At 39.0% G+C, this 17,407-nt stretch overlaps 1 protein-coding gene across 1 annotated transcript in view; it reads right to left on the bottom strand.

Annotated features, from left to right (window-relative positions):
• Window positions 1-867: 867 nt before the first annotated feature.
• Window positions 868-17,407, bottom strand: part of acvr1bb (activin A receptor type 1Bb) — a 41,373-nt gene continuing 24,833 nt past the window's right edge. The window contains exons 2-9 of the mRNA XM_067458854.1: window positions 7,769-8,014; window positions 7,419-7,667; window positions 6,800-7,030; window positions 6,544-6,711; window positions 5,749-5,905; window positions 5,184-5,308; window positions 4,931-5,061; window positions 868-3,873 (exon numbers count right to left, since the gene is read on the bottom strand). Of these exons, the coding sequence (XP_067314955.1) occupies window positions 3,748-3,873; window positions 4,931-5,061; window positions 5,184-5,308; window positions 5,749-5,905; window positions 6,544-6,711; window positions 6,800-7,030; window positions 7,419-7,667; window positions 7,769-8,014 (1,433 nt within the window). The 3' untranslated portion in view covers window positions 868-3,747. The remainder of the gene's footprint in view (window positions 3,874-4,930; window positions 5,062-5,183; window positions 5,309-5,748; window positions 5,906-6,543; window positions 6,712-6,799; window positions 7,031-7,418; window positions 7,668-7,768; window positions 8,015-17,407) is intronic.

Raw genomic sequence — 17,407 nt, 5'->3', positions numbered from 1 at the left:
TATATATATATATATATATATATATGAGAATCTCATTCTCTTCTCCGTGCATCACATAACTCAGTCTGACACACACACCCCGCTAGCCTAGCTTAGCACAAAGACTGGAGGTATATGGCTTCAGCTAGCCTACTGCTCAATAAGTGACAACATAACGCCAACATTTTCCTATTTACGTGTTGCGATGTGTATAGTCACAGCATGTACAAATAAGAAGGTTACATGAGACACAGCCATCTTATAAACATAAACATACTGTGGACTATATTCTCAGAAGGCGCAGCACTGCTCCACTTCTGCGGAGTGATTTGCTCGCAGCACATGAGAAGCCCCGCGGTGTTCCTTCCGTAAACAAAACCAGCGTGACTGTAGCTAGTGACGAACGTGACTGTTGATCATGGCTGATTTTGAGGAATTGTCAGAGGATTTTTACTTGGCATCAAACCAAAACCCGGAACCATATCTTTTAGTGCCAGAATACACAGACGAGTGTACAAACTTTGGAAGCAAGACAAAACGCAGATCAGACTGAGGTCGAGGGGAGAATCAGAACGAACACAATATGTGTATTATAGAACTTTCTATAATAGTTTACTGACGCTTTTGTTGAATTATTCATAAAATGTTCTTGGCGGCAAAAGGTCAAGGGGGTTGAAACGTCATATGTAATTGGCCATTGATTGAACTGAACTAGTTCTGGATTATCATCTGATGACCTCTTCATATTCCCTCAGGCTTTATATCCGCTCAATCTCAGCTAAAGTCTTGTATGAATACATGATTACGGTTGCTGGAATCCTGAATAGCACACAACATATATACAGATCTGAAGTGTCATGTGGAAGCAAAAATGAACATGACGATGAATGTAGGAAAATCTGTGTTTATTAACATTTAATAATTAGCCATGTACATGATTGGAAACTTAAGATTCCTGAAAAGTCCATGTGGATTTGGGAAATACTCAATGATTATACAGGTAGGCTGTGAGGTCAGGATAGAGGAAACTTCCTTATGATAAACCAGGACTGGGACTGTTTGCACATCATAAAGCTGCTTCCCATCGTTCATCCAGGCGACGGATGTCTGCACTGGGGACTAATCGCTCATGAAGCCCAAATCCTGCCAGCAGCTGAAACGCTTACTGGAAGCTATAAATATATGTACAGACTCTGAATTCAAACTCTTGTTTAACAGTAGAAACAAATACAGGTCAAACCAGAATGCTTATTCGAAATTCTTAAAGATTTTCCTTATGATACCGACAGCTCTGACGGTCAGCAGCTAGTGTGCCAGTGTCGTCTAACAGTTCTCAGTAGTGTTGAGACTCAATCCAGTGTTACAAACACATTTCACAAAGGCTAACAGTTTATCTTTTTAGATCCACATTACAAAAATAACATGAAAAAATGTTTCTAAAGAAATCATCTTCCAACTATAAGCAATTATTTTTGGCTTTCTCTGGACACATTTTAATAACATTAAACAGAGTAAGGTGACTTTGAATTGTTGTAAATGGACGAATGAGATTTAACAGTACTTATTTCGATTGTCAAACATCAGACACATACTCTAGACAAGGGGTGTCCAAAGTCAGTCCTGGAGGTCCACTGTCCTGCAGGGTTTAGCTTCAGCTTGCCTCAAACTCCTGTCAGGAATTTTCTAGTATGCCTAATAAGACATTGACTAGCTGGCACAGAGGTGTTTAGTTGGGGTTGGAGCTAAACTCTGCAAGACAGTGGCCCTCCAGGAGCAGGATTGGACATCCCAGCTCTAGACATTAATCCTGAAACATCTGTGAGCGATTGGGAGATTATTAAAAAATAATAATAATAATAAAATGAAAGACCACAGACCAAAACCCCTGTACAGCTGCTTCAAGACAATTCCTACTGTTAAAAGCGCTATACAAATCAAACCTGAACTGAGTCACATTAAAAAAAAAACAACCATAAAACAGATTAAATAAAATACAGCTAGCTACAACCACACAATCGTCTACAGAATCAAAGTCGATTATTAAAAAAGGTCATACATTATAGAAACTATATTTACATCTTGCATATTTCATACAGAAGCAGAGAGGGACAGAAGGGCAGTAGTATCCATTGAGTATGAGAGAGGAAATTTGGAGTCATAAATACAGTGTGTAATAGGCGTAAAGAGGCTTCAACGCCCAACTTTTCAAGTCAACTTACATTTTCAAGTCTTTTTTTTCTCATTACATGCCCAGTGCATGAAGAAGATTGAGATCTACCTCCTCTTGAGTCACTGTGCCTCTGAGGGACAGTTCATGCAAAAATTCGCCCTCATGTTGATCTGAATCTGTATGACTTTCCTTCTTCCATTGGAGTTGGAAGGAAAGCAGGAATGCTCATGCAGCGGTTTTCTTTACAATGAAAGTGAATGAATTCTGGGAGTGTCAAAAGCTTCATAGATGTAGTCCAAATAAATTCAGGGGACTTGAAATAGCACAATAGTGTCTATTTTTGGAGCTTAATTTCATGGAAAAGTGCAGCGTTCGCATTCTTCTCAATGTCTTGGGTTGCATGGAAAAAAAACTCATACGGTTTTGGAACAATATGAGGGTGAATAAATGATGGGCATTTTAATGTTTGCATGAAGTGTTCCTTAAACAAAGCAGCCTCCTCATCGTATAAAATGTGCGTTATTAGTGTCCTAGTCGTTTTTAGTGTCATTTAATGCTACAGTGAGAAGCAACAAACGGGTTTAGCTATGAAAAACAAAGTTTAACAAAAGCCTGTACTTTACCCCGGAGTTCTGGTTGGGTTTAACGGACCGGTGACCCGCACAGCTTCACATCTCAGACGACCCTGCTCCTGTCCAACGCTCAGGACGTATAAACACGATCAAGATGCCAACACTTTAGCTTAGTCGAAGGATTCAGAAATGGAAAAATCGTGTATGCTATTTACACTTCCACACTTTTAAAAAATATACTATGTACAGTAGCTTTATTTGCCCATGGAGGAGAGAAGGAAATCTAACGCGATTAAAAAAATAAGGACAATATGAAGGATCTACAAGCTAAAATAAATAGACATCCGTACCGTTCAGTAGTAAGAAAAGACGTGTGTGCCAGTGTGTGATTCCAAAAATCAAGATGGCTATAATCCACGCTCACAAAAACCTCCGTAATAAAGTGCAAATAAGGTTGTTTTGCTAACAGCTTTAACGTGGTTATGAAACACTGGCTAAGAAAAGGAAACGAGGAGTACGACTACTAGCAGAGCCATCAGTCAACCAATTCACCCCGTTTACCAGCTCTGAGCTGGAGTTTGTGTATTCCACCCAGCGTAGAGCTTAAAACTGGTTAACTGAAGTAGCCCACTAGACTGGTCTAAGGGAAAGCAACAAGCCCGCATCAAAAGTTCACAGCAGCAAACGACTGTATTCACCACAAGTTAAAAGGGTTAAATATGAGCGGTCCTGGTTTGAAAAATGATCTTTGGGGAAAATTGATTTGAACAGAAATCATGAGTGTCACATTACAGAGTAGGTGGTAGTAGTAGACGCGTGTCAGTATTCGCAGTCCCGAGGTGGTTTCAGAGACGGTAGCGTAGGTTCAGTAGTTTTGGCGATGGGGTGAGGTAGGTCCCGTCACAACTTCAGTGGACGGAAATACTTTTTAAACTGGCAGGATAGTTAAGAGTGGGATCAGGTCTGTACACATTATCTTTCCTAGGAGTGTTATGCTCTCTCTTTCGAAGAAGGTAGTGTTTCCGTTCAGATTTTCATGTCTTCGTCCACGCTGAGTTGAGACAAGGTTTTCTTGATGCGGAGAGCAGTCAGTCGCGCAGCGCCGTTGGCGTACCAGCACTCTCGCATGATCTTCCCCATCACACGCAACGCCTGCAGAGGAAACACATCAATGAGTGAATTCACATCATTCTTATATAGATAGATTAACTATTGTAACGTCGCACAGCATGACAACTAGCAAATTTGAAGCATCAAAATGAATAATTTAATAATTAACTAGCAAATTTTAATAATTTTCATAATCATCATTCGCGTGCAACCCTGTTTATTTTGTTAAACTTTTTTTAATTATGTGAAATAATTAAAAAGATAACATTTTGGGATCAGGTTATTTTTTTATTAATACTTTTATCCAGCAAGGATGCATTAAATAGATTTTTGTAAAAAGTGACAGTAAAGACATTTATAATGTAATGTTTTCTATTTCAAACTAACTTTTTATTCATCAAAGAATCCTAATAAAAATGCATCTCAGTTGTGCTGTACTATATTTTTCTGGAAACTGAAATTAGAAATGTTTCTTGAGCAGCAAATCCTCATATTAGAATAATTTCTGAAGGGTCATGTGACACTGAAAACTGGAGTAATGGTGCTGAAAATTCAGCTTTGGTCACAGGAATAAATTACATTTCAACATATTCACATACACTATTTTAATTTGTAATAATATTTCACATTTGTATTTTTAGTGTATTTTTAATGAAATAAATGCAGTCCTGGTGAGCAGAAAAGACTTAAGAAAAAAAATTAAAAACCCAAACTTTTGAAAAGTAGTATAAGGATCTTTGTATATAAATAATGTTTATTGCAATATAAAAAGCAGTTGATGAGAGAAACAAATAACATCAATAGAGTATATAAGTATATACTCATTGTTTTATTTTGTATTATTTCTGAGGTGGATAAAAACACCTTGTTTCACTGGACTTTTAACAGTTTAATTTAACAGTTTCAACCTTTCCTTGTGGAAAAATCCACAAAAGACAATCATCTCTCTATAGTCCGTTAAAGACCATAAATAAATTTAGTAGCAAAAAACAGATCATTGGAAAATCATGATATTAATATCAAAATGACATATGAGGGTCGCTGTAAGTAGAGTCTAGTACAGTCTAGTAGTAGCATGGGTTGTTGCGATCTCTCTCACCTCATAGCTTTGCCACCAGTTTGGTATGTTGGGTCGTAACCTCTGGTCACACACAACTTTCCTCATTTCCTCTATGGATGGATCGGATGGCACTAGGTCATAGTAGGGCAGTTGGTACTCTTCATGAATACCTGAAGTAAGACAGTAGAGGAGCATTAATAAGAACAAATATTATTTTATGGGTATTATAAACACCTTCAAGGACTTCTGTTGTGCAATGTGCCTTTGGTAAAGGCTTTGACTCATTCAATACCTCCAGCATTGCAGCGGCGTGCGATCTCCCAGTACACGAGTCCTAGAGCGTAGATATCAGCGCATTTAAACGAGTCGAAGTGACGCATGTTTATACTCTCTTCCAGAACCTCAGGTGCCATGTACCTGAAACACACACCACAGAAAAAGACAAGCAGGATTACTTAAGCTCATATTATGTCTTCGTATTCTTTTAAACTAAAGTTATGGCTCTCTCATAACCCCTTGTCAAGTGCTTTTCAATATGTCTGTTATTGTTCCGGTAGTTTGTTTTTCCATCTCTTCAGTTTGGTTTTCTACTGTTAAACAACAGCCCGGGCCATTGTTAGCACCTCATGGAACAACTGATTGGTGCAAAACGAATGAAATGCGCATATGTGACCTGTGCATACAAAGTACGCATGGTTACAAAAAGCACAGTGCACAAAACTATTCTGGTTACGAAACTTGCATCACACGCACTGTTCGCTTTGGGCTTTAAAGTACATAAAGTAGAAACCACAAACAGTGTTTGTATACATGCGGTTTTCCTGGTTGTTATTTTTGCACCGTAATGTAAGGTGTACCTCTTAGTGCCGACGCGTTGGTTGGGGGCAATATCGATGGTGTCAGAGACGGACTCGTGACGAACTGCCAGGCCAAGATCAGCAATTGCACATGTGCAGTTTTTCTTCACCAGGATGTTCTTGGACTTCAGGTCACGGTGAGCAATGCCAGGCTTACCTGCAGAGCAAACATAACATTTACAGCTTTATGCACACACACACACACACACTTTTCTTCTCAGAGTCAGCGAGCAATAGCAATATCACTGTTCCACACCCTCAAGATATTAAGTTGACCATCCCAGGATAGCAGAGATGACAGATGGAGTCCAGGGAAACTTTGATTTTATATTTGATTCTGTATAAATATAGATTGTAACATTTTTCTGGGCTCTCTATATGTTTGTTAATTCTTATTCAAGTCATTAACATGCCAAACTCTCCTGGAATGAACTGTGAGGTGTCAGTAAAATTGTAGGCACTATTAGTAGTTTTGGCAAATATATACACACATTATTTGATAATTTCATTGCACCCCTAAAGTTTTTTTTTTTTTTCAAATGTGCTCCTAAATTTTTCCACTTAGAACCACATGTGCTCCTTGGGAAAAAGTAAACGTCAAGCACTGTACCGCATCACAACGTGTTGCATGTTTGATGTTTGTAATTTAACAGAATGCCAACTTCAACAGCTATTGACAAAGAACAAGTTATAATACATAAAAAGGCTGAATGACGTTAGCTGCAGATAACAAGGCAGCTCACTTGCAGTTCTTTCATTTCTTTAAACTTCACCTAATAACCCTGACACACTCACCCTGAGTGCCCAATATCTCCATATGCAGGTGGGCTAGGCCGCTGGCTGCCGTAAGTGCCAGTTTGATCATGCCCTCGATGGTGACGGAATATCGGTTCAGATAGTCAAACAGGGATCCATTCTCATGATAGTCTGACACCAACCACAACTGAGTCCATGTGCCATTATCTGTGACACAGAGAAAACAAATATTATACCTAGAACATCATACATGTTATAAAGAGTATGAAAATGCACTACATATTCATTTGTTTACCTTTGTTGTCTGCAGCAATGAAGCCCAGAATGTTCTCGTGGCGGAGCATTATGGTCTGGTAGATTTCAGCTTCACGAAACCAGGAGCGTTCTTCCCGAGAGGAGAAGATCTTCACCGCGACGTCTCCTCCTCTCCACTTCCCCCTCCACACCTCCCCAAAGCGGCCTTTACCGATGATCTCCTGCAGCACTATGGTACGGGCCACCGTCCTCTGGACAAACAGCGGCAGACCTGCAGAGACACACAGAGAGAAAGGCTTTATAAAACAACTGAAGATTATCAGTGAAATCAGTGTTAATCAGTTCTTCACACAAAGCATCACATGGTTAGCACATTACATAATAGGTACTACATTTAGTTTGAACATTACAAAAGTGTTTTCTATACAGTATGAATGTGTGTAATATTAATACAATTCGAATCAACTACATCTGCCATGTTGCCACTGTCATGTGACCTACAGCGTCAGTTGTGGCCTCATGGGATAGTAAAGTGTCCATTGAATGTGCACTTCAGAATCTCGGAAGCAGTAGGTCATGCTGACATGTTTCACCTTGTGGCATACATGCATAAATAAACCTTACAAACCATGCACCACCTTATCTCCTGCGATACTAACCTGACCCGGATCCTGAGGTGGAGAGGTCGTAGATGAGGTCTTGTAAGGTCTTGTCCTTGGCCAGGAACATGTGTTCAGTACTGTGGTCATCCACTTCCAGCCTCTGCCGGTGGCCGTAGGCGCGCTGGTGGTGCTGAAAGAGGAAGAGACCCAGCAGAACCAGCACGCACAGCACAAAGACTGGACCTGCCACCACCGCAGTGAGCTCCACCGGCCCCCAGTCCTGCCCTGCGCCTGGGTCGTTTGTCACTGGCAGAGGACACAATGCATTAGTTCCTCTGATGACTGATCTGGAATTTGCTATTTGTTGTTGGCATTGATTACAGCTGATGTAATGTATTGATGCTCACCCGTTGGTAGTCTGAGGTCAATGCTGTTACAGTAATCTGAGTAGCAACAGTGCGTGTTCATCAGACCCTCGGCGCTGAGGCAGTAGAACGGCTGGCCCGGAGGAACCAGCTTCTCTTTCTGAATGCAGAGCCGCACATGCTGCTCCTGTCCTTCAATGATAGAGGTGGAGGCCACGCACGCCCCGTTGGTCTCACACTTAAAACCATCCTTCTCACAGTGTGGTGTGGTGCAGTTACAGAACAAAGCTGCAGAGAGAATCAAAACAAATATATTACATGACATTTCATATTTATGAGCACTGCAGTAAATGGACCAGAAGATGTATCTTTTCAACAGCAGGGGGTGACAGAGATTAGCAGTGACATACTGTGACTTGAGCAACATGTCTGTTTATGTAGGATTTAAACCAGAGGCAGACTAGACAGAGACAATCGTTATCATCACTTGACTTTTATATGAATTATTTGTCATTGGTTGAGCATGGGAATTTGACAAATAAAATGAAAGATGCAAAAGAGAAGGTTTCCAAAGTAATATAGTGCCACATTGCTTTATCCCCAATTTTTCATGGTTAAAGACCCAATCATCAGGTCTGTCCATTAAGAGCAGCCAGACAGAGATGATTCAATCACACTGGAACCAGAAAACATTTAAATAGAGGATGTAGACTAACCAAAGTGACCCCAGACGTCCCTCAACTGCAGTCCACATAGACTCTACTCATCTGAGCTGCCTTATGCAAAGATTTTACAAATTGGAACTTTAAATTTGACATTTCATTTTCTGCGTTCATCGCGCAAGATGAAAAAGAAAACACCCCCAGCATACAAATACATCCATCTGTAAACATGTGCATTAAGAAGGGTGAATTTTTATAGCCTGACGTGGTCATACTCAATTCTAGTCAGAATATAAGTCTGAAACTGCTCCATTGGGCTGTGATTATGGGGCGTGTTTCAACCCAACCAGGAAAGACATCAATTGAATAGAGCTACAACCAATCAGAGCAAGGGAGCGATGCATCCCGGTAGTTGTCAAATGTCAACAAAACTCAACTGCACTGTGTTGCCAAGTCCGCGTTTTTTCCCCTGCAGGTTGTTTTCCATGTCCGCTTGTTGAAGTGACTATTATGTGATATATAGACCCATGAATGCGAACTTTAGCAGGCAACCTTGCCAAAATAACACACATTTTACCCCCCAAACACCATTTTTTTTTTCCAGAGAACCCCCCCTGAGAAGCTATTGTTTAGGGCTAGTAGTTGGCGCGTTGTGTCGTAAAAACTTGACAACACTGTCTGCACACGCGCTGGAATAAACGACCTTTGCTGGTGTTATAATAATAAAATAATAAAATAAAAAAAATCAGATTTCAAGGATACACAGATACTTACCAACATGATCATTTCAGAGAGAAATAGTGAAGGTGAATGCATATTCGAACAAGCTCTCCATTTAGGATTAGAACAAATATAATCCAAGCAATGACGTGCATGATTACGTTTCTGTTGATCATCTGTCCGTCATCGTCTTAAGCCCGCCCTGATAATTTCATTGGTCCGAACAGTTTCTGTTCAGGCATAATTACTCCTCTATGGATCGAGTCCAGACCGAACCGCCCGAGCTCAAATGTTGTGGACGGGGTTGAGTTCGGCTGGCATCCAGGCTAGAATTTTTACACCCAACTTCTCAGAAATGGTTTTTAATGCAAGTCCAAAAGCTACTGTTGCATGCTAAAAACTTCTTTCCAAGAAGTAGTGTATCCAAACTGCAGCTAAAGATACTCTAGTCCCTCTAGGGGCGTCCGGGGCCATGCCTCAACCCTCTTTTAGCTGTGATTGTGGGCCCTATTTTCACGATCTGAGCACATGGTATAAAGTGCATAGCGCAAGTGCACTTAAGGCATGTCTGAATCCACTTTTGCTAGTTTAACAAAGGAAAAAAACAACCACAGTGCCCAGCGCAAGGTCTAAAAGGGCTGTGCCTAGTCTCGTGATGAGTAATGGGTGTAACGTACAATAAACCAATCAGTCTATTCTCCCATTCCCTTTAAAAGCCAGTTGTGCTTGCACCATGGCGGAATTGTTTTGTTTGTCAATGTCGCAGTCATTTTCATTTCCTTAAAATAGCAATGCACCAACAATGTGCCTGAACACACCTCGTTTTCAGATCAGCACGCCCATGGGCCATGTGGATTTCTCTGATCTACATGTGCATGAAGACATTTGAAGGCTAAAATTTGGATGATGATGATAATAGCTTTGAAACCTTGTCAGTGGGCAGTAGAGTCCCGCTGCAATTCGCGCTCAGCAGCTTCTGTAAACACGAGTCCGTCTACTTTAACTTGATAGGTCATCTCAACAGTGGTGGAATGCAACGAAGTACAAATACTTCGTTACTTTACTTAACTACATTTTTCACGTATCTGTACTTTAATTAAGTAGAATCAATAGTGCATACTTTTTACTTTGTTACATTTTGCAGCAAATATTTTACTTTCTACTCCACTACATTTCTACAAATTTTCGTTACATTTTCGGATCAGTTTCAGGGCTCGAGATTAAGGTTTATTCGGATAATTAATGGATTATAATAGGCTAATGTATGAACTGACAGTTGTGCTGTTGACAATCGCTCAGCCTCTGGAGGAGAAATGGAAACAAACCATCCGCTCGTACAGAGAAACTCAGTAATACTGCAGTAAATATTCAAAATGTGAAGGTTTAAAACGTATAATACAGTAAAAAAACATCACGACACGACCAAGAGTGCCGTTTTCCTGAATACCATCACGACTGAAAATGTGACACTGATTTCATGACAGTTCCATAAACAATTAATTAAAATTAGTCACTTACATTTTAGATGCAATATAAACTGCTTTTGTTCCATTACAGCAGCGAAAATATTTCCAAGATCAGATCATATTTCCACATCAGAACCACAACGCATCTCACAGCAATAGTGTGTTAATGAATGAATCGGTTGAATTAAAGATTCAATGACCTGTTCGTAAATGACTGCCTCATTCATGAACGAATCAGCCGTTTGAACGAACCGACTCAATGACTCACACATTGAGACCTGCCGACACCTACTGGTAGTTTAGTTTCATGTTTAAACATTTTTTCCAACGTTCCTTATTGTATTAAAAATATAGTTAAAACAATCTCATAACATTATTTAATGCAGTTGTAATTTGTCAGTGTAAAATATTTAATTTGACAACCATATAGCGTTATTCTAATTTAATTTATTGATTAAATTTAAGAATATTAAAGGAAAGCTGAAGCATATCCTATATTTAAGAGTAATCCTCATAAATATGAAGATTTAAATACATCAAAGCTCATGAAAATGTTACTTCTGAATATTGATATTTAACTCTGCAGATCACCCTGATATTGTGAGTCAGAATGTAAACTGGGTAACAGATACGGACAAATAGCCTACATTAACCCAAAACTAACTTAATTAAAACGCCACAGCCCATACTGTTTTCTTCTTTTTAATCATTAGAATATAGACGAGAGAATAAATTGTTAAACAAGTACTTTTACTTTTAATACTAAAAGTACATTTAAAATCAATTTTACTTAAGTAAAAGTAGAAGTACTACAACGACAATCCTACTTAAGTAAATATGGCTCTGGTTATTTGTACTTTTACTTAAGTACTGAGATTCAGTACTTCCTCCACCACTGCATCTCAAATATTATGACACTGACAGACCACTGAGACAGCTCTGCAAAAGACAATCTTGGTGAGGTGCAGCACTAAAGTATAGTTAATAATACTATATTAGGCAATTATTTCACAACCTTTATTATATACATCTCGGAAAAAAACAGAGGTCCGGACCTTGGTTACCTCATAGAGGTCTACAGTCATGGTTGCGTTCAATGTTGATATTGTAGTGGTGGGGCCAGAGCGCCACAAATAAATCAATGTATGGGAAACACCGTTACTGTACATATATTGGACATTTATTTATTTTTTATATCGACCACAACATTTACATTTATTTACATTATTTTCAGCATATCTGTCCTGCACTGAACAATCAAAAAATATTACATTTATAAAACTCACAACAGATTTACTTAAAAAAAATACTGCAGGCTGTTCTATTACAAGGGTTAGACGGTCGGTAAGTGTCTTGCAACAGGAAACCATGACTTTCATTAGAGTTTTCCTTGGGAAAAATAAAAATTCTACAGAACTGGGCTGCTCTAATTACTGGCAGTCCTACAAGTCATGTAATAAAAATGTGAAAAGCTTTTATGCAAATCGCTGATGTGCAACAATCATTTGGCACTTGATTCAGTTTGTGGTAAAGCTCTTACACAATATTATAAAAAAAAAAAAAAAATGATATATGGATAATTAGAAAGTGTGAAGTGTAAATAAATTCCTGCGCTTTTGTCAAAAGTCTTCTTGACACAGCTTGGTTTTGACAGCGCTGAATGCAGACTGCGTTCATAGCGTGACTGAACACCGCTCCAGCTCATGCCAACAGGACTCATTTCAAGCCAAAGCACGGAGGGATTAAACAAATTAACCCTTGATCAATTCACATTAAGAGAATCTGGTTTTACAGTATACTCTTGCAGTAGTAGCCAGGTTGTTTATAAATGTTCCGATTTCAGCAACAGATAAGCACAGTATGGAAGATTTCGAATTTATTGAATCAAAGTGTTTGTCAAAGTTAGCATGCATGTAGGTTTTTGTAGAAGTTTTTAAATTCAGCATATGTTGGCGTGGTTTTCCACTGAAGATGTTTCATCACATCAGATTGCAAGTAGGGATGCACCGAATGTTCGGCAACCGAAATATTTTTTGCCAAACAGTGACGTTTTTAATGACGCGATCAAATAGTAACCCACGTAGAGTGAGAGGCGCGTGCTTTATGCAGCAAACATGTCAGCAGTGTGGAAGCACTGTTTAGTGCTGCATCTCATGTCATCGATGAGAAGAGGAACCGACTTTCATGTAAGAAAGCAGAAAAGCTACTTTTCATGAAGAACCTTCCACTTTTCCTGAAGAAGTAGGCTAAGTAGGCTTATGTAAAGGACAGTTATTTATTTGTTGTGGGTTCATCCACATTTTTTGCACTAGTCAATGCACATCTGTTGTTGTAGACATAAAGAGTTGCATTCTTTCAGCAGTCAGTCATAGGCCTAACATAGGCTATTCAAGAAGGGGGCTTCAAAGATGGCCAAATAAAAATATATTTTTTATTTTACTAACTTATTTAAAGTTATGTTGTGCTTAGTTTGTATAATATCTGCTGGAATGTTAAAAAAATGTTCAATGTTAAATAAATATTTTGAAATTGTATTTGTTATTTGATTTATTTTTCTGAAAAGCAACACAACATAGTAAAAAGCACATTTTTGCTATTTAATTATTGTAATGGTAAAAAAAATTCCCAAATAAATGGGGGGAAAAAATGCGAAACACCGCGGTCTGTATTCGGCCTTCGGCCAAGCATTTCATTATTATTCGGTTTCGGCCAAGAATTTCATTTCGGTGCATCCCTAATTGCAAGTGTAGTGGCATATTGGTTTGTGAACAGGATTTCCTGTTATTTATAATATAATATTTCAGAAAATGCAAAAAGATACACTGTAAAACATGATAGCCATGTTAAGTTATATGAACTTACTTTTTGTCTTTAACTCCAATTGTCATGATAAGTTTTGGAAATTTAACTCAAGTGTATAAGTTTTCAATAATTAAACTTACAGTAATACATTATGTTGACTCAGGGGCGTAACTACAGACAGTGCAGGCAGTGCAGCCGCACTGGGGCCCGTGCGGCAGGGGGGCCCGCAGCCCACACGGGCCCATGCCCACATTGCAAACGGGCCCATGGCGACAAAGTGACTCCGCAGAATATTGTGACACTCACATTTCAAATGAAAAGCACTGGTTTCAGATTTCACACGGCTGTCGCGCTCTACCGTCACGCTTAGGATAGGCTATGACCACCTTTTTCAGCATGTGAGCGGAGCACAGTTGCGTGACGCTCCGCTAGATATTCCGCTCTATGCCAGTGAGCTCCACAATTCACTATAAAATGTGAATTATTTGATTTAAATCTAGCGATTTCAAGTTTTCTTTAGGCGTATGTGTTTATGTTTATGTCATGTATTCACCGAGTTTCAGATTCTCGCAGATAGAAAGCGCACCTTTTTTATTTATTTTACTAAAGCACAAAGTTTTGTTGTTATGTGAGTATACACAAATAAAAGTGGACAATTAATATTTATAATTATGTCTCACATTTATCTGTATGGCCAAAAATTACGGAGTATTGCGAGTTATAGGCTATCCCCTGTCATGACTCGTGAGGGGGAAAAAACAGCCGGTACGTGCGTTCTTCAGCCAGAGGGTTAAAGAAACCGTAGCCTATTTAGTTTCATATTTATGTTTAAATAATAGCCCATAATATAATTTATTATTATTATTATTAATTATTTTAATTAGGGATGCATCAAATATTCGGGCGAAAATGGACCATGTGCATTCTCTCGGTGCATTCTTGGCCGAAAGACTTTCATCACCGAAACAATACGTCCGAAATGTGGGCTTCGTCCCGTTTTTTAGCCTGTCTCTCCAATCCGTAGCGGCTCTGAGCGCAGCGCACGTCAGAAGCAGAGGTGTGTGTGTGTGTGTGTGTGTGTGAATCTGAGCGTCATTGGTCTGTCACCGCTCGTCAATGTCAAAATATTTGATAAAACCAATCAAATCAGAGAAGGCGGGCTTTATGGGCACACAGAAAATGCTGAGGCTGAGGGCAATTTTTTTTTTAGGAGCGCAACTCGACGTCAAGTAAGATAAATGCAGCTAAACTAAACATTCATGTTTGACAGCTGCTGCTTTAAGTCAGAAATGTTAATCAAAAGAAAAAAATATTTAGGCGAATGAATAAACTTGTTGTGTCTAATTTTTAGACATTTTTAACTGGAAATATGCCTATGTGATTCATAATGTAGGCCTAATTAACGAACAAGAAATATTAACAAAGCCATTTTCATCAGATTAGGCATAAGATTAATAATAAATGTGTATATATTGTAAATAAATATAATTCTATTTTTAACATTCAGTAAATAAGAATTATTAATTTTTTTAAACTCAGCTTTTTCAGCCTGTATTGGGCTTAAGATTAGTATTGAATGTGTTCATATTGTGATTTTAATAAACTTAAAACTTTGATAAATAGTAAATTAAGTAAGTAGATTATTTTAAAAGAACATCTTAAAATGCTCATATGTAGATCATAGAAATCAAAATTTTCTCGGGGGAGCATGTTAGAACCCCCTAACATTTGGGATCTTGGTGATTATAAACCTGCCTACATTATTGGGTATGATTAATGCATGTACAGTATGGCCATGCAGTAAGGTGTTAATATTTGCTTTATAAATAATGATAAACAGCCAATATCTTAGGGGTATGCATGTTTGTAAGCTATTAGTTAATAGCGCAATTTGGACCCTAAACTAAATAGTGTTAACATTTTTTCTACAGGCCTATCCTCACTGGGGGCTGAGCCCCCCTAAAATGATAATCATAGAAACGCCCCTGATTTTCACCATCATCACCCGCGTGTAGTGCCAGAAGACGCGAATGAGAACATCTGTCTCTGTGCACTCATCCGAAAGCGCGCAGTCTCACAGCGAGCAAATAGAGTTCTCTTTCAAGTCTTGCGTTTGAACGGACAAACTCACAAAAAAAGTAGCCTATGTCAACATGTCCATCTTGATGAGTCTCTAGTAATATTGTTATCTACTTTTTTTGGCCTTCAGAACATCTTAAAATACACATATGTAGATCCTAGAAATCTAAATTTTCTCGGGGGAGCATGCCCCCGAACCCCCCTAAATAACTCACATTTGGAATCTTACTGATTATAAAAGAGTGTCTTTTTTACGATTAAGGGATGTAGGCCCTACGGTGACACAGAATAAGCCATTAATATTTGATTTGTAAATAATAATAAACAACCGATATCCTGATATAGAAATGAAACCTGACCCTAAAGTGTTACATATGCTTGGTTTAGGGGGGGGGGGGGGGGGGGGGGGGGGGGCATTGGCTAACTACATAGCCTGCACTGGGGCCCATCATTAGTAAGTTACGCCACTGTGTTGACTCCTTGTGAGTTTTGTCTGGTTTGTCAGTGTTCATTTAACTCGTGTCTGTAAGTTAAACATTGGGGGAGGGGTGATACAGAGCAAAGACCGCGAAATAGAGAGCAGTTATCGCCATTCGAGTTACCCAGCTGCCAGCTGGGGTTCTTACATGAATTCGTGTTGAGAAACAGAAAAATATACTTGGAAGGTGAGTTATTATCATTATCTGTAATTATAAATTGATAATGTTGCCATTTAATTCATGTAAGTAGCACATTGATCGTGCTCCGCGAATTTAACACCACCTGGGTTTCCCTCACCAGTTCACTGCCAGATGCTAAAATAAATTTAATATATCGCTTTGGTTCACAGCTTATACATAGTATTTTAGTGTTTGATGGTTATTATAAATGTATATAACGTTACTGGAGCGAAAAGTCGCTGTTTTCCTTTGAACAAAGTTTATAAAGCACACGGTGATGATCTGCAGGGTGTTTGATAATTGTACGTTATTGTAGGACTTAAAAGGATTAACAATCCGAAAATACGGGTTTATTTCTCATCTTTCACTCGCTTAATTTGTTTTAGTTTCGCCGCGTTATTCATTCTCTTGCTCTTCCACAGCCAGTCTGAGTTAAAGTGGGTCGCACACCGGACCGAAGATCAGCCCCGTGTCTCAGACACTCGCACATTAACGTTATATAACGTTATACGCGCGAGCTCAATTTTGAATCGACTTCTAACAGGAGAGCTGCACGATGGGTGAATCTTGTAGCACAGGGTGAAATCAGTAACGTTATGTACATTGACGATATGAGGAAAATATAATATACATTTAATATTAAACTGAAATGGAGCTCTGTGGTGCGGCAGGATTTTGAACAACTTGCTGAGTCGCCGCGGACAGGCGCCGAATGCCGCCGCCGGTGTGAAAACGCATTGAAAATTCGGCATAGCAGACTCGCCAACGTATTTACGGTCAAGTGCTTTGTTGTGAAAAAATTCACAAACCAAGAAGATCAAGATGACACTGGTTTCAGTCTTCTAAGTGACCAACTTTTGGAGATATACGAATGAATAGTCATTGTGGAAAAAAAAGCAGTTTCGGACCGGAGGACCGCATCACTAGAATTCACAAATCATGAACTATGACAACAACTATTATTTTGCATGTCTACGACTGCGCACGGGGGGTTAATGGCCAAACTAAATCTGAATATCGAACCGCAAGCTATCTTTACTGCGGTTTGAAAACAATGTTTTTGAATTTTAAAGACGTGGCGCGGCCGACCCCCTTTAGTCTGGCGCGCACTGCAAAAACGTCAGTCGATTGTAGACTGTCTGCTGCTTATTATTGTCATTTTTCATAGTGACATTTTTTCGAATCAAGTATTATTGGACCGTTTCTATCATTTTATTATTATGGAAGCCCGTTTCCACTAAATAAAAAATAAATAAAAAGGGTAATTGCGACTTTATCTCAGAATTCTGACGT

This window comes from Pseudorasbora parva, chromosome 12 (assembly GCF_024679245.1).
Source record: "Pseudorasbora parva isolate DD20220531a chromosome 12, ASM2467924v1, whole genome shotgun sequence".
Taxonomy (NCBI): Eukaryota; Metazoa; Chordata; class Actinopteri; order Cypriniformes; family Gobionidae; genus Pseudorasbora; species Pseudorasbora parva.
Note: the sequence above shows the minus strand (reverse complement) of the source record. Positions and strands in the feature narration are given on the sequence as shown.